Source organism: Mugil cephalus, chromosome 3, assembly GCF_022458985.1.
Source record: "Mugil cephalus isolate CIBA_MC_2020 chromosome 3, CIBA_Mcephalus_1.1, whole genome shotgun sequence".
NCBI lineage: Eukaryota > Metazoa > Chordata > Actinopteri > Mugiliformes > Mugilidae > Mugil > Mugil cephalus.
This window is the reverse complement of record NC_061772.1, coordinates 9,998,290-10,022,300: the sequence shown is the minus strand read 5'-3', so window position 1 is coordinate 10,022,300 and position 24,011 is coordinate 9,998,290. Positions and strand designations below refer to the sequence as shown.

At 40.2% G+C, this 24,011-nt stretch overlaps 1 protein-coding gene across 1 annotated transcript in view; it reads left to right on the top strand.

Annotated features, from left to right (window-relative positions):
- Positions 1-13,596, top strand: part of LOC125005839 (CUB and sushi domain-containing protein 1-like) — a 372,481-nt gene extending 358,885 nt beyond the window's left edge. The window contains exons 72-75 of the mRNA XM_047581471.1: positions 2,142-2,229; positions 2,444-2,570; positions 3,796-3,858; positions 6,194-13,596. Coding sequence (XP_047437427.1) covers positions 2,142-2,229; positions 2,444-2,570; positions 3,796-3,858; positions 6,194-6,353 — 438 coding nt within the window. The 3' untranslated portion in view covers positions 6,354-13,596. The remainder of the gene's footprint in view (positions 1-2,141; positions 2,230-2,443; positions 2,571-3,795; positions 3,859-6,193) is intronic.
- Positions 13,597-24,011: the final 10,415 nt, after the last annotated feature.

The window sequence follows — 24,011 nt, the reverse complement described above, 5'->3', positions numbered from 1 at the left end:
TCACCCGTAGGTTCCCTGAAGCTCGGCGTTGTGTCTCTTGTTGGCGCTATCTTTGCTGAATAGTTAAGACAGCACTAAGTGATGCCTAGACAGCTAGCGACCTCTGAGAGCAGCCACTTGTCACTCAAAGCAGCCACATCTATATTCATACTTAGCTATAAGATAAATACAATTTAAATGGTTGAGTATGAGAATTCAGCCCACATTTCTGCTGTGAAGTTGGCCGTTTTAATATGGAGGTCATCTGAGATGGGACTCACCAGCCTAAATTTAAGGAACTGTTTTTGGCTTCATTTTCCATCCCAGGAGGTTGCCTCAAGGCATTATTCATGACACTCTGTATTAACTAGCGACCCGATAATAAAATGCAGTGCATTTATAGATGTGAAAATTACTCTTGTGCACAGTAACACCTGCCAGTGATGACGCCAAATTAAAGTGATTCTCACAGTTCAGAAATCTCACTTTACCACTGAGTGTGAACAAATCTGCGTCTGTCATAGAGTCACTATGGTATTGTCGTGAATGACTTGAACAAGAGAGTGATTTTGGAAATAATCACCGTGAATTGCCCAGACATGCAGCCTAGACTCCAGGAAGTTAATGTTCTCGATGAGACATTGTTCCAGGATGTAACTTTCTGCAGGTCCACAAATCACGGTTATTGTGTAATTATTACACATTTGCTTTGTGTGTTTACATTTTGTCTTTCATATGCATCAAATGCATTCTCTTACCTTAGGCTTATGTTAAATCAGTTTTTTTTTTGTTTATACTATGTTGGCTGTCAATAAGTGGGTCTGTAAACAAAAGAAAGAAGGAGCGTCCGCTTTGTGTATTCTTTCATACCATATACCATATACACTTTTAACTTAGTTCAGTGTAATATTTGAAGCCGGGACTTCTTGAAGATCAGGTCTGCAGCTGGGGAATGGATCAAAAATACGATCCTGTTTGACTTGTTGGCAGAAGAGAGCGGGGGAAAGATGGAGGAACTGACTCAGATGATTGTAAAGAATAGTAGCAGGCAGCCAGGGAGGGAAAGTGATGTAAGAAGGGAGGGAGGACTGAAGTATTTCCTGATTGCGGAAAAAACAATCTTACTGTTAGAAGATGAAATTTCGATTGTCGATTTGCGAGGAAACATTGCTACTCCTATTTCTGAACAGGAGAGGAGAGGATGTGGGGACAGGACATAGCATAGGATAAAATGCAGTTCATGATGAGAGGATGGTACGTATCAAACCAAAATAACATTTACTGGCTAAAGCACCCCTGCTTTAGCCAGTAAATGTTATTTTTGATATGTGCTTCAACGTTTTCCAGGCCAAGGACCCCCAAACTGGTGGAGAGCTAAGTAAAGACCCCCTACCAACTATATGTGTTCTATATTAAACTCGTTCAAGTGATAAAACGATCCGTTTTGGCCTCAGTAGTTGGCTGATAGGAGTGAGCTGCACTGTTAGCTTCTCTTCCGCTAATATTGCAGTGTGTGCCTGGGATTTCACCTGGGAACTGAAAAGACCTTCAGCCAATTGTGGGGAACCTGACAGTCGGCATGTAATATGCAGCCTTGCGATTGGCTCAGCAACGACCGGGGCAGCATACTGCGTACAGGAGGCTTAGATTGGTCTCGGCAAGTGTTTAGCTCTGTGTGAAACAGTGCACTTTTGAGACAGCTCCTGTATCTCTGAATACGTGAAGGGCCGACTGAAAGATAACGTCTTCTGCCTCCATTTATTCCTTCACTAAAACATGTTGGATTCATGTTAATGTTTATCTAAAGAAATTTAAATTTGTGGGGGAAAATTAAAAAAAAAAAAAAAAAAAAGATCGTCCCCCTGTTGAAGATCTATGGGCTACACCAAAAAAGTAAAAGGATTTTCTCCATCAGTTATAGGAACTAGAGGTTCCTCATGTCCAAAACCTCTGTGCCGCAAAAATATTTTCAGGCTACAGCCACACGTCGCATACGTCCCCTGACACTTTGACCACATAATCTGTGAATGCTGTAAAAACGTATATATCATCATCACCCACTTTTGTTACACATAGTATAACCAGTGTGAGTTATGTTCATCTTTCAGAATGTCAAATTTTTGTTGGTGAAAGGTCACTCTTAACTCTCTGTTGATTTTCAGGTTACTGCAGAATCCGACCAGAAGACTTTTGTCTACCAGGGTCACATTCACAGCAAAGATTTTGGCAAGTTCCTTTTGACGAGACAAGGTAGGTCTGTTTGTAGCATCAGCATCGACAAATGACATTATAGAAACACAGAAATATTCAGTATTCCGGGAAATGTGTAAAATAAATAAAGATGAGTTAACCTGAGAAACAGAGAATGCAGACTAACAATGCAGGACGCATCTATTACACCTACACAAAAGGGAACCTACGTGTGTGAGTTTATGCACAGATTTATCTGTGTCTGCATCCTTAGGACCTGTAACCATGGCAATGGACCCGTCAAACCCTTACACGAACAGCAGCTCCGTGGCAGCAGCCATCTTAGTCCCCTTCTTTGCCCTCATCCTCTCTGGATTTGCCTTCTACCTCTACAAGCACAGGTAAGCTATATCCTCAACATCAATCCATCAGAGAGGAGCAGACAACCACCAGAGTAGAATACAAAGCAGCTGTCTGCCTTCTGTCTTTGCATGTCGGTAAAACGAACAAACAAACAAAAGTTGCCTGCTCGAATCAAAATCAGCGTGAAAGCAGATTGTTAACTATTGGAAAGCAAAATTGTTTTATTTTAGTAATTATAACACTTGAGAAGCATAGTGACTGGATGATCTTCACCTGATATATACATATAGGAAGGTCTCAATCTGTCCATACAATAACTCAATGATTTTCAGTGCATTCGAAGGGTTTATTTTTTCTCACTGAGCCTCTACACTTTAATTTGATTCCATCCTACCCAGTAATTTATTCTACAGATGCTATACATTACTTATTTACAGGGCTTTGCACTGCAAACATATGCTGTGGTCTATCAAGGCTCCAGTTCATCTCCTGTTCGTAAAGGTCCTATTAATGCATGTTTGCGAGATGAAGGGACTGGAAAGAAGGCTCCATGCTGTCAGGATGACACTTAACCTCAGTCTATATTTTGCTAAAGTAAGAGTAGTAGTAATTAGAGATTAATAATGTATTTTTTTAACACTTAAGTTTATTAGTTCTTCGTTCTTGAGTAGACAGGAACAAAGTGAGGCTTTGATCCATTTTTAGAATGACAAGCAAGTTCACAGATATTTTCAAATATAATTTTATATATAAATCTCCCAGTGCACCATGAAGGTTACGTCTGATCGACCTGATTCAAATATTAATAATTGTTTCCAGAAGGTTCACAGATGACTTACAGGGCTTAAAGATGAGAGTTCATTCCGATCCATACTGAGAGGAAAATGCCATCATTATGTTTAATGTTTGAGGCTTATGTGGGATTCTACATCTGAGAGATAGTCAGACTCCTGCACTCAAAGTTTTTCAAAGTCATCTGACAATAGACGTCAGTGTGAATTAATCTGCTGGCTTGATCTTTGCAACAGCTTTCTATAGGGAGACATATCCTCTTTTTTAGAGTTAACAATGCTTGTACTAATTAGTTAACACAGGAAAATCTTATGAATGGTAAGACTGTTAGTGCAGGGCCATGCAGACAGTACATTTAACATTGTAAACCACGACATTACGTTCATCACATTACATTGTGTTATAACCTGATTGCCAGTTGGCAGTGTGCAATGCTAGTGGATGTCTATTAAAGCTGATGGTTGTATGCAGGGCATTGTCTGCTGACACAGATGACAATGAGAGACCAAAAGACACCTGGGGGCCTGGCGGCAGGTAAGACTAGCACTTGTCATCCATCTGGTTCAAACGGCAACCAGACCTCCGCCCGCCGCCACATCCTCCGTCAAACTTCTCATCTCCTGTTTTTAGTTTTCTCGTAGACTTTTCTTTGAGCTGTTTAGTAAGGCTGCACAATTAACTGAAAAATGTCAGTCTAATTTTCCGAACTCATCTGAATATTTCATGATTGTAAATTAAAATGGCAAAGTGTAAACCAAAAAGGAACATCACATCAGGTAAATGGGAACAAGGGGACTCTGAACGCCAGCTAAAGGTAATTGGGGTGACATTTATACTCAAAACGTGAATGAATATTTTAAGTTTTGGAAAGCTGTGCAGCCCTACTGTGCCGAAACAGCGATCATTCAAATCTGTAGAAAAGGCTTTATTTTTGTGTCTTTGATCTCATTGTCATCTCTCTGTCAGCATGATGCCATCAAGCGCAAATACAGTACTTGACCTATTATAAACCCACTGATTGAAGCAAGTCATACGTTTATTTACCAGCTGTTACTTTTAAAATCCTCTTTCTGCTGTTACCTGTAATTGGCACCCTGACTTAACAAACGGTGAAAGGCAATGTTAGTTTTGCTAAGAGAGCATAGCATGAAGCCCAACATAATGGCAAGCCCATAGCAAGCCAACAGACACAGATAGTATTTCTTCACCTTCTGCAGTAGTAAATGAGACAATAAAAACAAGGTGTCAGTGTATACGCTGGAGGTTTTCCTGCTTTGGCCCATATGTCCGAACAGTATCTGTAATACTGTCAAAACAATTATGTGGGCCGTTTTTCATTCAACCAATAAAATTAAACTATTGCACCTACAGCCACGACCGGCACTGCGATTTAAGCTACTGCCACACAGGGAGCTCTGCTGTGTGTGTTGGTGTGTGCAGTTTTGTAAAGTAATGGGTTGAGCATGTAGGGTAGGCTTAGTGGCTCCCAAGGGTTGGATTTCTACCAGCTTGCACTCACGCACACACACACGTACATACACTCTTAATGAGGTCAGAGTCAAGCAGCGTTTCAGCTGCAGCACTCCTCCCTGCTAATAGTTCCACAGGGTTTGGGAATAAGTGATTATATCTAACCGGATTATAGGACCTGATTATCCAAAAATGTAATCTGCGACAAACAGAGAAATTAGGAGGGGGTTGTCGTATTTCATCATGTACCCGCTGGAACCCCTGCAGTACGTTTGCAATAAGATCCTCATTCAGGTTGACTGAGTAATAGCAAATACACGTTCTGAATTGCAGCCACTGGATGACGGCTGGTTACACACAGAAACAAGCATATGGGCAAATGGGCTCTGTGCAGCTGAACCACTGAAGCAGGCAGTCACGGTCCATGTTCTCATCCTGGCATAATTTACCCTTCAATTTTCAGATTTCTTTCTAATATAGATTACTCCTTTAAGGTCTAAAGGCTAAAGGTGCAGACCAATATGTCAGACAGCTGTTTGGTTAAACATTAGCTCTGGATTTAGTTGTAGAGCCAAATTAGACAACGCTATACAGGTTGGTCAGTATTTGCATCCTTTTGCCTATGCCCAGTTTTGCGTTTTATGCACACGGACAATCTGTAATTCCTTAACACATTCTTCATGTATCTGAACCACAGAGCTTTTTGAGTTGTAGATGCTGAAAAGGACATAAAAATCTGATTTTGAAATGCTTCAGCTTTTCACACTAATGAAAATGAAAAAGTTAAACTGTTCACATTCCTTTTAGATAAGAACTGTTGTCTTGCAGTGAAGTGAAACACTTTTTACCTAAAGTTCCACAGCTTTTTTGTTTTTTTTTTTCATGGTACAAAGGATCCTGAAAAAGAAGAGACAAAAAAAGCTCACAGACTCATAGGAAATCCTGCAGAAGCAGAGCTGCCTGACAGATGTAATGCAGTATTCCCTGGCCTTTTGGCTCTGGGTTTATTCCCCAACTCTTTACTCCTCAAACTATCTGGATTTTAGCTGCTAGATCATCATAGTTCATCAGTCACTGATTCGCAGGGGCTCAGTGACAGAGCAGTCGGCAAAGAGTATACCCAGCAGGACGGAGCTTCGCTATTGTAAATGTCTGATTATATATTGAAGACTTGGATGTGTTTTCATTGTGTAGTTGGTGATGGTTGATACATATTTCAGGACCACTTTCAGAGAATGTTTGTAATCGTGTAGTTGTCATTTTATGTTTCCGCGGCCTTCGCAGCTTCGATTATAATGTGCTTTCTTTTCCTGAACATTCAATTTAGTTTTACAAGGCAATTCTGTGAAACAAAGATTGTGTCTTTAATACTTTCTATTTGTTGTTGTTGTTTTTCCAGGACACGTCCGAAGGTCCAGTTCAATGGCTATGTCGGCCATGAGAGCTCCAATGGTCAGGCATCATTTGAAAATCCAATGTATGACACCAACATGAAGCCCACTGAGGCTAAGGCAGTTCGATTTGATACCACGCTCAATACAGTCTGCACTGTGGTATAGTCCAGCGAACCTGCCACTACAGATGAAGTGGTTCAGTCCAGCCGCCACGTTGCAGCCCGTGGTGTGGTTTAACCAAACAAATATGAAAAAAAAACAAAGGAAATCAGACGTATTTTTTGGACTCGTCAATATGAGCAGTCTTTGTGTAGCATGCTGGTCCCTTCTCAGCAGAATCTGCGCAGTGACACAGCTCTATTCCACTTTCCTAGCTGAACAAGGGTATTAGCCACCTTTAATCCTAAAGGGAAAACCAATTGAACCCAATGAACAAGGGCATAGAAAACTCTGTCATGAAATAGCATTAAGTCGGTTGTTCAGGAGATCAGTGCTGTGGACTGGTCTTCTCCTTGAGCACTGTTGCAGTTCACACAGGGATAAACAAAGATAGATAATTAGTTTCCTAGTCCAGTGCCAGCTGACGTACAAAATGTATCTTGTCCCTTCTCTTTAACTTCTATAGAAGGGCTTTGAATGACCAAGTGTCATATGGCCCTCTGATAACTTCCCTACAGCGGTTTACCCTAATCTGTCCCCATATTCCAATGCAAAATTTGCACAGAATTAAAGACCTACAAACTCCCCTGCTGCAGGCCAGACTTGGGTTTGACCAATGAAAGGTTCTACCCTCAGGGGAAGCACATAGACTCTTCCACTCCAAACACTGGGTGGTTCCTATATGTGAACGTAAAACATCACTGGTACTGGACCAAAGCCCTACCATAATGCAGACTTGACGGCCCTGACATAATGACACTTTGGTGGAATACCATTAGCTGTGAGACTGACTACAAAATGCAGTCCGGGCATTGTTAAGATAAAACAGACCTTCCAAGAAGATGACACTCTCATTAAATACTGGACACTAGCAACAAATTAGTGGTAAGACTGGTAGATGATTAGTGCTAAACAAGTTATGGTCAAAGAGCAGTTTCATGTAAGTTTGAAATGTTTTAGCCTACTTGGAGAGCTGACTGAGTTAGGTTTAATATAGCAGGACAATCACAGCGTTAACAGTTAATGGATATTCAGATGGGTTCCTGTAATTGTCTCTACCTTCTGTCACTATATTGCCTTTTATGACAATGTCTACCCAGAGTTTATGGCAACTAATTAGGCTAAAACATACCAAGCCAAGTTCTTACAAACAGTGTCTCCCCAAGGGTGATATTAGAACCTGTTCAAGAACTTGTTTTGGACAATATTACAAAGAGCTACTACACACTTAAAGTCAGCCCGACGGCCTACAATATTCCACTGTAGCACTCGACAGACTCTGCTGAACCAGAAAACCAGACATTTGAGTTGCCAGGTTGGTCTACACAAAAAGACTGGTTTCCGGAGGCCTGTCTAACACAATCAAAGAGTCTGAGAAGTGATTCTTGCTCTTGGACTGGCCAGGATTCTGTCCTTGGTGACTGAACAAGTGGAAGCCTGGAGGCAATAAGCTGTCAGGATCGCCGACTGCTGCAATCCGCTGTGGCCAAATCCAGGAAATGATTTGTCTTCTCCTAATTCTGGTTGGGACTAAGTGATGACTGATATATTTTTTTCTACAGTATTCTCTCCAGCCACAAAAATCAGAAGTAGATGAACTGATTAACAGGCAGACTGGTTGACTGACAGAAATCAGACAGACGGACACAGACAAACGGACAGATAGACAACTCTGTCAGTCGCGCAGAGACAAGGACATGTTATTATGGAAACAGAGGCAAATAGCTGTCTCTGATTGTCTCTTCTGGCATTTTTCTTCAGTGAAGATATTGATGAACAGGCGCATATGTTCATAAGCCCAGTGGCCCCATGGGACTTCCCAAACCACTGCTGCTGGGGACCCCAAAATATAAACTTTATATAAACCGCACAAATTTTGCACTAGTGTGTTTTTCTGACTGGGTTATGAAAAAAAAAGAAAAAAAAAGAATAATTTTTGGGTCTGAAATGGGTTTGAAAAACAAGTCATTCAAAAAAAGAGAATTTTATTCAGAAACTTCTATCTTTACGAAGAAGGCAAAATGACTAAATACAGGGTTACAGAGTGTTTGTATATACACATTTATATTTCACACTCCCTGTTAGCAGAAGGTGTGACCACACATGCTATACTGTTGTTTATTTCGTTGCCATGACAACATGCTAGCCAACCAGGAAGTTGGGAGCGGTCCACCCGCGGACCTCCAAACAGGGAAGGTAATGGTGTCACATAGTTCTTGCCTTTTCTTTGTTGTTTCTGAAAGCTGATGCTGAATCCTGCTACTGACATGAGCAAGAAACACACAGAAAGCCTCTCATTCATAATACGCAGTATGGCTCCAGGGAAACATTGGTGCCACACTGCTAGTTTGATATACAGACAAATATTAAGCAGTTTAGGATACTATAAAAGTAAAGTAGTAAGGTAAAGTGTTGGGTCAGTATGGGCTGACAGCTGATCACTCGTAGCGGTGCACGGTGCAGGCTTTCAGAAACAGCACGTGGCTTTTTCTCTTTAAAAAGATGTGTTGTCAGTGCTCCCTTCCACTCACATTATCGTGCATCCTTTCAACACATTGCACAAAACTTTATTTGAACACACCTTTTTAAAGAGCACAGCGTGGTCTGTTTGAGGATCGGTCATTTTAGGCAGAGGGGGGAAGAAAAAAAATAAAAACGATGTAGAGTATGAAGACAACATGCACAATTATTGTTGTCGACAGTTATCATCCCCTGAGCCCCTCCATGGTTTAAGAAATACCTCGTGTGCAGAGAGCAAGTTACGTCCTACTTATCAATGCTGGAACCTCACTGCAACAAATATACAAGCTTAGCGAGTGAGACCCGGCCCGCTTATTTCCTGGTATTTGAAGTCAAATTGCCATCCTAACGCACTCTGAGTCTGCAGGCTACAAGGAAAATCAAGTCACTCACCAAGCTTGTTATTTCTCGCAGTGTCCTCTCAAAATACTTTTATTTTTCAGAAGATGCTGCACTTGGTTTTGATCACAGATGTAACTGCTTTTAATGTGTCTTTCGGTGTCTTTAAACCCTGTGTCTTGTTCCACACTTCATGTGCATTAGGTTTTATGCATACGTCATTTGCTTTAATCTGCATGATGTCCAAAATGACATTCTGTTCATGATTTCAGCCTTTCAGCCATAACCCCTACCCTGTCATATATCAACACACAAACTGTCATATATCTATGAACAATAAATCACAAACATGCTCATTGTCAAATACATCATCAGATGGTGAAAACTTACCACAGACAAACTGGTGGTTGTGTTACGTTGCAGTGTGATATTCCAGGCAAAGAATCATTTCAATGAAATCAGAGAAGCATTCGACATGAGTAGGTTTGTCACGTCCACCTGCTAAGAGATGAGTAAGAATGAACGAACAAACAAATGTTTTTTTCTCTTTATATTTTCGGCTCATTTATTTGAAAATGAGTACAAACCTGAATTCTGCAATTGAAATGCCCTGAAACAACGGTGATTATGTATGGAAGCCGTTGGCTTCATGATATCCATTGTGAGCCCGACATTTGCGACCTCGGTGTCACGGTCATAGTCACGCAGACAAAAGTAGCACAAGCGCGATGCACAATAAAAACAATCAGACATGTGCTGCAGCTAAAATAGCTTCCAGTAGTTCACCAAGTGCAGAGACGTGCATTCAGAGATGTCTTCGAGGGAATAAACGAGACATCTGTAAACAACAGTGGAGCGTCTGTTCGTGAGATGAGCCTCCTCTCTTTCTGTTGCTGGAGTGCACCCCATGCCTCTATTTTAATTGATTTAATTAATTCAGTTCAGATTTCCTATGGAGTCAAGAGTGCATAATAGGGCCTGGAAATGAGAGACTGCAAGGTTTCCACAGTTGTAATAAAAGGTCTCGTTTTTAACAATTAATGACAGCGATCTGACTTCCTAGTGTGTCTGAAAGAGAACTCTCAGACTCCATGTTGTCTTTGCTTATTGTGGCGTGTAACAATCAGAACAGTACAACAGAGGGTGGATTTCACATCTTGTGTACCCACAGAAACTGAGCACAGTGCCAAGCGACTTTCAGTCAAATAAATATCAGGCTTGCAGCAGAACTGGAAGTCGTAACAAAATTCACACGGATGCTAGATGAGTGCCGGCTCAGACTTTCCCGTCCCACTAACCTTTTAGGCGTTTCCCAGCTGTGTATGAACAGACTTATTCTGTCATTTTGATGCATGCTTCTCTCAGTAACTCTTTTCATGCAGAGGTTTTCCTGGGTGTGGTCTCTGTTGTAGCAACCTAAAACTAACCTTGCATCTTGTAATAAGGTCTCCTAAGACTAAAGATATGCAGCCCTGGATTACAGCCACGACTGTATGTAAAGATCAACACATCCCGTGATGTTGTGAAGACTCAGTGTGCGCTGCTCTGACCTCGATGTAAGATATATAGACCGAGCCAGAAATATTCACAGCCCCTATTGTCATGAATAGGGAAATTAGCTTGTTGGGCATTTTAACATCCAGGGGCAATGACCTGCTTTTGGAGCCAGTCTCAAGAGGCCATTCAAGTAACTACTGTACTTTCAAGGTTGCCGCCTTCTTGGAACTTCACCATTTCATTTAACATATTAAAGTTGCAATTTCACAAAGCAGGCCTCAATTATGTCCAATTTAAAATCAAAATGAGACAAGTGGAGATATACCATTACCCAACCTTTTTAATTAACTCAGATGAATGAAGCTGATCATATGTCTCTGTCTATCTATGGTTTCTCTCCTTTATGAAGAGCAGAAAAAAAGCAGATCCCATTTTGTGGCCCTGATTAAGAACACACGGAAATGCTGAGTGAACAATGATGAACCCTTTTACTGAAGCCGTGAGTGTGCAGCGGTCTATTTTAAATCAGCAAAATCTAATTCTAAGAAAGGAACCATTGTGATGTGATGTGATGTGATGTGATGTGAAAACCTCGTTTGGAATTGCTTCTTCCACTTGGGAAGGCACTGAGACAGTTAATAGGGCGGCTTACAGTGCCTTAAATTACTAGTATATGCTCTCTCATTCAGCTGTTCTAAAATGGGCAAGTTACATTCAGCTGAACGTTGCACGTCAATTCTCCAAGACGACTGGAAAACTTGGATAAAGTTCTCGTAACTGCGGATATTTCTGGTGCAATTAATGTCGGTGTTTCCTTCGTTGTCCTTCATTTGGTTCTGTCATCAGTTTGTTCCTGACAGTTTTACAGAGCGACAGCTGGCTACCAACTAAAGTTACATTTTAAAAATGTCAAGGTTGCTCCTGCTTCTTCAGCTAAGGCTTTTTACTGTTGGGGAAGTTTCCACGTTCGTCCCTCGGTCTCTCTGAAGTGGTATTGTCAGCAGTCCTCAGTGAAAGAAAGGGGCACAGCTGGCTGTGAGCTTTAAAGAAAATAAAGACTAAAATTGTAAATGTCACATTGCCTTTTCACACAGTGGCATATGGAATAGACCATTTCCCCGCCAAGTATTAAATTAAATATGGAATGGATTCAATGCAGATATGCACAAAAAAAGACTCGAATTATGTCAAGAGAGCATACTGAGATACTGATGTTATTTTAACACTGAAACAAATAAGCAGAGAGATGTTCACAGAGACATTTCCTCTAAGGATAGTGCAGAGGAAGCTACTTGCATTCATGCTCAGTTAGAAACTGCGTCCTCTCTGCGTTTATCTGTGATTTACCAGTCTATTAATCTGCAAATTCTTCCTCTGTGTGTTTGTGTGTACAATATGTCTGTAGTATGCTCAGGCAATACTTGTCTCCTTTTCATGCACTTTACTGTACCTGGGTTGGTTTGGTGTCAGTTTTTGAAGTAATCAAATTCCAAATATTCTGCAGTGCAGGTCTGTTGACACGACTCGGTTCCATCTTCTTCTCAGCAGTTTGGGTTGGACAAACTTCTCTCATGCCGTAACATTCAGCGTTAGAGACTTGAAGAAAGACTTGAGTTCGCTGCGGCTTCTCATCGGCCCACGTGGCTGCTTGTAAATTGGGACTCATACATATTAGAGTTACATTCACGTGTCACAGTGACGAGATCCATTCTCGGCATAAACTGACATGCAGTAAATTGCTATTGCTCATAAATGCGTACTGAAATCTACACATAGTTTCCTTTCTGTTGTCCCTAACGGCATTGATGCATCAAGAAATGGCAGGTTCTCACCAAGAGGTTGTCATACGTCTTATTGTTTTAGGCATCATCATCCATTCATTGTCATGACTCTCATCTTTCACTATCATCATGTGCTGCTGAACTTGAAGTAGTTGCAAAAGAAAAAAAAAAACATTTTTGTACAGAAATCTATTTTTTATGGAGAATTTGTAAAAAAAAAAGATACAAAGAAACAATTATTAAACATGCTGTACTTTTTATGACTAATGATGTAGGTACAACAAAAAAAGATCTTGTTCATTAAAGTCAATGTTTTTACTGTTACACACCATGTAAAAATCTGAGTATCAAAAATCAGTACGTCATATGATCTCTTTTGTCCTTTATGGCTGCTTTTACACAGGAAGTTCATTTTCTCAATGAGTCACACCTGCACATTTATTATTCACAGTCCAAAACAGTTTCATTTTTTGTGTAACGGCTGCTTCTTTTGAAAATATGGTACATGATGTGGTGTTGCGTAAAACGATTTTGGATGGCTACTAATATGGCGGGAGAACTGGTAATTCTTCATGTTAAAATATTCTTTACTCATATAAAAAAAAAAAAAAATTAAAAAAACAATAGACACAAGCAAAACAGGTGTCAATTGCATTTAACTGCATTTGTTGATTGGTTGAAAATGATTGTATTCTTGTGTAACAGCAGCCCTGTGTGGCTGATCCTTATGTCTATATCTGGGAGAGGGACGACTTTCACAGGCACAAAAGATTTTGGATGACTTGACCCCTTCATGGCCCAAAATTTGACCTCATGTGTGTCTAAACAAGGAGACATCTGGTTCTCCTTGCTTGGACATTTATCGGTAAGAGTTCTGGAGGCTCCTGTCTGGACTGGAAAAACGACACTGGTACTTTATGTTTTGAACTATGAGATGGAAAAATGGTGTTTTTCTGTCCTCCTGGGAAATCAGGAGGGAGAAATGTAATGGTTATAAAGGATTTAATAACAGTATGTGAATGCAGCCTCACAACCTGCTGTTAAAGAGACTCACAGTTTATCTATCAGCTATTTTGAAGATATTATTTGAGAATAAAGTTTTTGATACAATAGCCCCTGATGTACTCCAGTGTCTTTGTAAACTGCTGTTGCAACGTGTGCTGTTTATGAACTTTACTTGAGTCGGAAGCTAAGTTCAATATGTTCGATTACAGGCTAAGGGTCAGCATGCCGCCTTGATGCTGTGCTGCTTGGACTGGGCATGTCAGATTTAAAGGACGCGCCAAGACCGTCCATCTGACTTTCCCAGCTGAGTTTGCATGTTTTCTTGGGTTTCTTCCAGGGGTTCCTGTCCTGAAGAAGTCCAGGGTAGGTAACTACACATGAACGGACAGACGGACAAAACGATAGTAATGCGGGTTAAATGCTACTGATGATTGCATCATTTGGAATATACAGCAGAATCATGCAGATGTTTTCATATTCCAAGTAAAAACTAAAAATGCCAGTTGTGTCATGTACATGTTGTTTGCTTTGTCTAGATCTCGATTGCGGTTCAACTGCAGAAAATTGATCGCACATCATTTCGAAAGGCTCTTTCCAGTGTGTGTGTGTGTGTATATTCTGGTGAGGATAAAAGCCGAGCTATGGAGTGTAAGGGGCTCTCTCTCCAATAAAAATGAGCGAGAACAGGGCAAGGGTATAAAAAGTTTCTAAAGCTTTGAGTGTTCCCTCGAGTAAGGGCCAGTGGCCTCAATAATGGTGAAACTGACACACTCAGCAAGAAGGGCCTTGATCACAACAGTGACTCTAACAGAGCTTCAAAAGTCCTCTTCAGAGGTGAAAGAACCTTCCAAAGGGATGAGCATCCAGGTGTGCAAAGCTTGTACTTGTTTTTTTTTTTTCTACCCCTTTGGAAAACTGATTTTTAATACATTTGCAGTAAAAAATAAAATGTGTTTCGTAGTGATAGGGGTTGTTGAGGGTAGGCTGATGAACGATCTTGATGCATCCACTTGCAAAGAAGGACGATGCCGATTAAACTGCACACTCAAAAGCCCGTGCAGGTTGGCGCTTTCTGTCAGGAGCACCTTAATCCTGACTTTAATAAGCGATAATCCTTTGGCTAAGTGAACCCTTTGTTTGTCTCTGCAGTGGTAAAGTGTGTTTAAGGTATAGACTGGGGATGCTCATCACAGTTTATTAACTTTAAGGACTGGAGTAGATTATCAGATTTATCTCAAAGGAACAAGGTTAAGAAGGTTAAGAATATTTTGCAGTAGTTCACCATTCAAATATTTGCCATCCTTGGTGTTTGGGGTGCGTGGCTGAAATCACAAGGCAGGAGCTGAAACAGCTGAAACACCACCTTACAAAACAGAGTTACGGGCTGTTTTTACGGGAGACCTTGGGATTGATTAAAAAAAAAAAAAAATCGAGACTTTAACAGAAGATTCAAACATATAAGACGCGCAGAGCAAGATGTGAAAAAATAAACAAGCAAATAAATAAAATTACAAGGTATTAAAGTTGCAGTAAAGCAGAGAGGACCAGCCATTGCAATAAAATAAAAGGCTTTAAATGATTAGACCAGCTGATCACTGTCGGGTGTGTGTATCTCACTTGTTTGTGTGTGGACAAATTGTCTTTGGAGTGTGATTTAAATTACTGTGCTGATCCCAAATTTAAGATGCTACAAAACTTAATTTTGAACATTTTAGATGCTTGTAGGCTCAACAATGCGTTTGAATAAGAAGACAGAGAAAGTGTAGCTATTACAAACAAATGTGGAATTAAGAGTGCATGTATCCCTGCTCCTATTTGGGACAGGATTTAAACAAACTACTGGTCAGTTTGAACAACTTCTAGTTTGGGTCGTTTTCAAATGTCACTTTATCGACTAACGGACAGATAACAGTTTGTAATATGGTAAAAGTATACGCTGCTTGGCATTTCCAAGACTCCATGTCAGCACTAGAAACTGGTTTCCTGCAGTATTTTTCATGGATATCGGCTCAACATGTTCCAGAAAGGAGTGGAAGCCTGAGACTGATCAATAGCTGCAACCTTTCGGTGTTAAGTGAGTACAGCATTCGTTTGTTTATGCATGTATGTCCCTTTTACCCACTTGGCGAATAGTTAGCGCTCCCATGTGCTCTGTAAATGCAATGTCACTGTCCATGGTGCTGAACTGCCACACTTTGGGTTATTTCTGAGTTGGGGTATTCATCGTTTGCTTTCTGTAGCCTATTCATGCTCATCACTGTTCTATAACCTCTGGTAATATTTCCACATATCTCTTTGAACCTTGATGTTGACGTTCAATTTTTAATTTTTTTGAAATCTGAGCTTTGCTCTGACGCTGAGAAATGCCAACAATGCTGTCTACTTTAGTTTTAAACCCAGAATTCAACATATTCTGGTCCTTATTATCCATACATAACTGGTATAATGTGAATGAGAATTTTTCAATTACTTTTAAAGGTATTCGCAATCATCTGAACGTGCACAATTGAATTATAACATTTTGAGAGATGGCTCAATAAGTTTTTAAGAACTTGACTTCATCAGCTTATTGTGCCGAAGGTTGAAGGAATGAGTTTGTGCTTCACTTCATGTTAATGAGCTCTGTTGTGCTTTGAATTTATCGTAATTGCGATCCTCATCCATACTTATTATGAACTTGCTAGCCTTTATAATTCAACTGGGGAGGGGGGGGGGGGGGGGTTCATACAAATAAGTCTCAGTCTTGATGGAGGCCTGAGACTTGATTGGGACTCGCACTCATGAATGATGTGGAAGATGAGGTCATTTCCCTTAAAGCATTTCCTTTAACTGCCTCAGATGCTTGTCTCGTTTGCAGCAGTGAGCTCAGCGTGCAGAGGACTGGTAAGAACACTAAACACTCTGAAATACCATCCATGCCACTGTCTCAGCTTTAAAGAAAAGCGATTATTGACACCCACCAACCTGAGCACAGAGCCTCAGCAGTTTTACATTAGTCAACTGTTTTCAGAAAGTTACCTGCAAGGTCATTTTTAATCAACCTATCACAGGGGAGCTAATTATTACCAGGAAGTCGAGCTTTTATCCACCAGCCAAAACGCAAATCTGTGACATTACGACAATTACTTTCTGATGCCACCACCTCAAGCTAAGAAATACTGTGGGACATTTAAATTCCTTCTCTCGTGATTGTCTCCTATAGACTTGAAAGAAATATTGTTGATGATATAAAATTGAAAATATGAGATACTATTCTCCCAATTGAGGCATTTAATTAACAAGAAGCTGCCACCCGTATCTTTTGAAATGTGGCACATTTGCTGGCACCATCACTGTGTTTATGGTACTTTTCAGTATCACAAAAAGTTTGACTGTTTTTCCTATATCATTGCAGAGACAATGAAAGTATGTGTGAGGACTTTGGGAGCCCGATGGTTTTTATTGACACTTAAACCGATCTGATGTTTAAACTAAAAGACAGTTTTCTGTCTGTCAGGGGAAAGTTACGGTGTATAACATCCTCTGGTTTATGCTCATTCACACATACATGACTGCACACATCCCTCATACACACACATACCTGGCATAACATTATGACCACCTTCCTAATATCATCTGTCTGTCTGCCTTTCACCATCACTAACAGCATGATTTTTCAGATATAAATGCTTCAGACAAATTGTTTTGAATTTCACCATGATCAACATGAGTTCTTACACTGTCTCAATGAACTGGTAGAAGCAGATGGCAGGCTACTTTACCTTTTTTGTCTTTTGTCCATGTCTCCTCTTGTTTACACTCATTTATTGATTACACTCTCTTCTTAATCTTCAGATAAGTGCTATTTGTAACTTCCTCTCCTAGTTGATTTCTTCATTAGTAATCATTACATTTCTCCGTCAGTCCCCATTTCTATCAGTACTACCATGTTCCATTATGTCCATTTATGTCTTGCTCATGTGTTACAATGCAAATTTTCATCTGCTGTAGTAAATTCTTTCTATACAAATAACCTCAGTAAAACTCTGAAAAAGAGGGGGATGAGATGTGTATATTGCCTCTAAAAAGGGATCTGGTATCTACATTTGCACATGGGAAGTGTTGAGAGAAGACTTGACCTGTGGACAACAAAAAATAAATTTTTGTGTTAAGGAAACTTACTGATACTGATTGTTTAATGTAGGCAATATTCAATAGAAATTTAAGATTGTGTGTTATAATGAGTTTTTAATTTATTTTTTTTGGCTTGTTATGTGTTTTTTTTGCAATAAAGATGGGAAGCAACGGGCTTAGAGAGAAGGGAGGACATGCATCGCTGTAGCCGCTGTAATGAGGGCTATAGCTTTAGTTTATGGTCCACCCGCTCAACCAGGTGAGCTGTAGCGGGGCCCCATGTGTGCATTTATTTTTTCCACAGTGCTGCTTCACTCTTCAACCAGACAAACACTGTTATCAGTGATATAGCAAGTGTGTATGTAGCCAGCTTCACAATGTCATACTATTCATATTTCTGGCCTAACCATGTCTTTGATGAGTCATATAGCCATGGACATTTAAAATTCGGTTGTGTATAATGCTGTTTGAGTGCTGCTAGTTTTTCAAAATGCAACTCTCCTTTCATTGCGCTAGATTTTGCTCAGTTATCGTTATAATACATGTTTTACAGTCTTGGTAACCAGCAAGTGTTTGGCTTTATGTGGCAGGAAAGAGAGAGATGAACAGGGAGAAATTTCACTGTTCATTTTTCTCAGAGCGGGGCCAGTGTGTGTCGGCAATTATTATAATGCCCATCATTACTGCTTCGACACAACATCCTTGCTCATATTTTAGAGGATGCATCAGTAGGAAAAAGGAGGGAAAATAAGTTAATTTTCTATCTATAAAATACACTGAAGGCTGTTTGTAGTAAGCTGAACATGCCACATTTGAAAATATCCAACCCAGCATCTGAACAAAGTGCTTGAAACGATTAAAGTCAGAAGAAACGATGGCAGGAGTTGGAAGAAGAAGAATTAAAGGATTAGTTGATCTTTTTTTTTTCATTTTTTTTTAAAGCTGACTGTAATCTAATCAATATTGTTGATTTCATGAAGTGCAACTATCACACTTGTAGCTATCCATCTGTTTCATCTGGTTATCCGAGGTCCGGTTGCGATGGCAAAAGGCCAAGCCAGGAATTCCAGACGTCTGCTCTCCAGCAACGCATTCCAGCTCCTTTTGAAGGATCCCAAGGCCTTTCCAGGCTAATCAAAATATATAATCCCTCCAGTGCATTCTTGGTCCTCCCACCAGCTGGCCATGTCTGGTAAGCCTCCAAAGGGAGGTGCCCAGGAGGCGTCCTCACCAGATGCCTGAACTACCTCAACAGTCCCCTTTTGACATGAAGGACGGCTCCTGCCAGCTGAGCCACAGTTCTCTCCAAAAACCAGTAAAGAGCAATACATAGCTAATCTTCACATGGACAGTTTATTTTGTTTTGTGGCTGTTTCACAACAGGGATAAAAAATGAGAAGTTGTCATCCATGAATTTATTTTTCCTTTACGTCCTTCAGTTGGGGCCCCTATCAGGCTAATATCATATAGTCTTGGGAGGTTTTAAGCGACTGTGAAAAACTGTAAACAAGAGTGAGCCAGTCTGTAACCCATTATCTGGGAAGGAGCTCCAGCATCTGTCCCTTGATAACATCACAAATTAGAGCCCTTGTTGCTCTGGGTTTAATCTTTGGCAGACAGTTGTTGATTTAACAGGAGAACTTTGTCACCACGTGGTTTGCTGTCACAGAATTTCATTATTATTGTTTCAATAGAGAGTTTTAGTATCACATCTAAACACTATTTCAGGGGGCTTCTCACTCTGCCAAAAAACATATCTTGGGGAAACACTGAAATGCTATTATGTACTTATTGTATTGGCCTATCGCCGAAAATGAGAGATGGCAATGGATTTTGGCATCATTGCAGGGATTCGGGCATGATTATCATTTTGGCGTCATCCAGGATTGGCAGCATGAGTGAATCATTTTCCCTCTTTGCTCCCCCTCTCTTTTTTGTTTATATGTGTGTTTGTGTATCTGCAACAAGGAATGGAAATTCAGGTTTCCTGTTGGGCAAGTGTCTCCTGAGTCTCCTCTCATCCTCTGCTCTCCTGCTCTCTGTCTTGCTGCTGTGTCTTTTTCAGCCTTTGCATCTCTTGTTTTCACTCTCTGGTTTGTCTGAATGAGGTCGGTGGACACTACACGTGATATGAGTGTCGTAGCAGTAAGCCATAGTAAGGTTGACACACACAGGCCTGTTCGAGGAACAAACTGCCTAACCAGATGGAACATACAAAAGCAAAAATATTGTGTATCCTGTCTGCGTTTTTTGAGTGAAGGAGCTTGAGGATAGACAGAAAAAAAAGTGGAACACAAAAGAGTCTTTAACTATGTAGGAAAAACGTGCTGATATTTTTTATTATATATTTTTTTTCAGGGAATATTTTATTATGAAATTTGTGAATGCTGAAACCATTTCGAACTTTGGCTTTTACCTGTTGATAATATTCATCGCAAAAGCTAAGCTTTATTCAGCTTGAAATGCATCCATATTATTTATTTGTAAAAGGTTGCTTTCACTGTAATGTTAATGGGAATCTCGTTTAGTTTTATACAATAGAACAGAACAGAATAGAATGCCCTTTATTGTCATCATACAGTGTACAACAAGATTGGAGAGCTTATTCTTTTCAGTGTAAAAAACACAGGTCTTTATGAACTGCTTAAAGCTTACAAATGCGCTGGAAAACAACATTGCTACACTGGCTTGGTTTGGAAGGCTGGCTGATGTTCTCAATTTAGAAGCTTGCGCGTAATGTTTGTAAAAATCACTCAGGGTCTGTTAGGAATTCATTTTGCCTGGAAAAGATCTGGCGGGCAGATCGTTGATGTTTGTATTGGATGGTGATGGACAGGAGAGTAATGCCGAAGAAGTCAAACACATCTGCTGGGTCTTGTAGAGTTGACTTTGTTGTCGACAAAGTGGCTCTGATTGGTTGTAGAACTATCCAGTTTTGTTTAGTACAGTACAAATCAAACTCTTGGAGGGTCTGGAATTTACTCGTCTTGTGTCAGACCAGTTGATAACCAGATATTTCACATACAACCATGCATGGTGTTGTAGACAGAAAATGGCAGTATGACCAAAATCATTGGGATTCATCTTCTGGGGACAATGAAATGAAATGAATGAATGAAATACCTCCATGGTGTGATGTTGCTATCCACCGAGCTGTGCTGTTAGTATGACTAAAGAGAAACTAAGACATAATAAGCAGAAGGCTAATAAGCAGAAGAGAAAGAGAAAAAGGATCTGTACAAAACGTGAAGGAGGAAAAGCGATGTCTAGGTTCGTCCAGAAACAAATACATTCACAAATGTCTCCAGCCAGGTGGGCAGGGCATTAGTGGTTGGCAGCTCTAATAAGTAACTTTGGATTGGAGCTTTCTGTGTAAAATCAATTTCACCACCTTTCAGAGACGTGTGTGTGGGGGCGCGTGTGAGTGAATGCTATGTGGGTGTCAGGTGTTGTACCTAGGAAGCCATAGAGGTTATTATGACCTACACGCACACACTCACACACACACACACACACACACACAGGTGTCAGATCATGGGTTTTGTGATAGTGTGGAAGTCCACCGTAATAGAATCTGAAGAGACAGAGACAAACAGAGATCTCTACGTGTATGTCCTTTCCTCCTGCTTCCTGAGCAGCTTCGTTCTCTGGTGCTTTACAGTATCAAACACCTTTATCCCTGGAATTACATTTTAACCAAAGGCTGGCCTTTGTAAAAAAAAAAAAAAAAATTTTATCTCCTCTACAGCCTGTTCTTCTTTCTTCGCATTCTTTGATTTAAGCTCCTTTCCACAAATGATAAAGTCTTTCTGTCCGGTGTCTAACACCCATTAGTACAATACTCTGGCCTATTTGCTTATTTTGTTGCTGGTGTCAAGAAAATACTGGTGCCAGTTCTACAGTTCTACACTTACAATCTTTCTGTGTGAGCCTTGATTCTTCACAAAGGATCTGTCCACAGAATTGTAGGGACATGTGACTGTTGTTGAGGCCATTACAAATGATTTGGGGCTGATTTACCCAACATGTATCAAGTTGAGTTTCACTCAGCATCGGTACAGAAAAGGTGACATCAGATACAAACTTTTTTTTTTTTTTTTTTTTTTAAATACACGCATGAAATGGCAGCTCTGTTTTTAATCAGAACGATGCCGTCTGAACTGTAGATGAGAAATGAGCTATTATCCATTTCAAGTTTTAGAGCAGAGTAGCTCACCTGGTGAAGTTCACTCCACACCAACTCTGTTGCTTTTCCTGTCGACGTCGTCCTCAACGCCTCACCTATCATCTCTACTCTGGATTGAGAGTCTTTCCTCGGTTTCAGTCATTCTCTGTTCAGATTTCAGTAGAGGCTGGCTGAGAAAACTCCTTTGGACGAATGTTTGTTTGGAACACGCAAGAACACAGTTTGACAGCTGACAAAACCACAACAATGTTGTCAAATAACTTTTCGACATTTGGTCTCCCTAATGTCCTAGCCTTAGAGCTGCACACAGTTACGTATTCATAAGCAAATAAGATGGATACAAAAGGCAGCCCTTGCGTTTCTATTAATATTGGGTCATAAATTAGTAGCCATTGCATGCACTTTGTCCAGTGTGGACTGCAGTACATCTCTGACCTCGCTGATGTGCAGCTGTGTGAAAATGGAATAAATGGATTTACAGAGGCCACGGCCACTTTAATCTTTCCTCTATCTGCCTGATAGTGACGAGATGTGAGGGCATATTTTCAAGTGATTCATATTTTAGTCCTTTCTGCACCATTTGACAGCAGTCAATACGTTTTTGCCACTTACACTTGAGACTTTTGAGCCTTACAGCAGCAGGTAACTAGAAATGAAGGGATTATCATCTGCTATAGTTCACTGGGTTGAATTCAGCTTTGTGAGAGGCGTTCTGGAGGAACGCTGAAAACAGTGAACAGTAAAAATGATTTTCTACGCTAGAGGTACTCATTCCGGTTTTAGGGGGGCACAGTCCTGATCTCTTAGTGCCCTATGATGCTATAAATGAGCTATGACTTTGCAAGTAAAAACAATGATTAGAAAATTAACCATATGAAGCTGCAGTGGTCATAATGTGTTAAGAATAAGAACATATAAGAATCCCATTCAAGGATCATAGAAATAGAAAAACTATGTTTTCCATATTATAGAGTGTGCCACTGACATTTTCAAAATCCCTTTCATTTACACCACAGAGGTAGACATATACTGTAAGTCAACCTACATAACCAAAAAACTTACATTTCCATTAACCTTAAGTGGGACAGATACATTTGCCAATTCCAATCAGCGCTTGCCATTAAAGTTAAATATTGTTCAAGAAGCTGGAGGTGAATTTCAAATGGTAATGGAAAGCCCCAACGTCTAATCAAGGGAGAGAAAATAGGTAAGATGGCAGCCAGATTAGACCCTAGAAGTGGCAGAAATGCCAAATCGATTTGGCATTTCAACCCAGAAACCATTTTTCCTAATAATGCTTTTACTTAAGTAAGACTTTATAAAAGCAGCTGCTGGAATACAACATGCAAATATAGGATTGGACGGCTGTTATCAAAAAATTCAGCTAAGTCAGAATATCTGCACCATGAAGCAACCATTGTCACTACCAGATTTCTCAATTGCAGAACAAATATATCTGGGATACCAGGCAATGCCTTTTTTTTTTAAATGTTATCTCAGGGATGGTGGGACCTAACAGCTTCAAGAGATTTTCAGTTTCAGCTTTTCTTCTCATTGGGACTGTAACTGCTAAACTTCATAATAACAGACAGAAAATTTAGTGACGGTATGGTGGTTGATGTTTCTCTTACAACCTGATTTACATTGTTAATGGGAAAATATGACACTGAGTTCAACTGCCAGCAGAAGTAGTGTACAGTACCTGCTGCTTTGGACATGACTCTCAATGTAGCCAACCTCAATCTATGTGGCACTGTGTTTTTTGTTTTTTTGTTTGTTTTGTTTCTCATATTGCGTCTTGAGCTCAGTTTTTGGCTGTACATTAAATGCAGCTACAGAGTCTACGAAATGCCACCATAACTATGTATGGTGTAAATGGTGTGCATTTTAATTCCTTTGTAAGTACACAGAGATACCACGCATCACAAGAATTGAGACTGGTATACATTTGTGATGTAGGTGGAGGTTGTTGGTAGTGAAGAGAACACTGACGAAGCTGAAGAAAGGTCTTTCCTGTTGGGTGACACAGAATTAGCCCTAAAAGCTCATTGCTAAATTAGAAAACATCATCGGAAAACAGGCTGTTACTCAAGCCGACAACTCTTCAGTGGTGTTAGGAAGAAAAAAAGGTTCTTCGTCACTGCAATTGTACAATTCATTTATCATCACAGTAAATATCTTGTATTCACCTTGTGTTATCGCTTTAGTACCAATTTCACCACT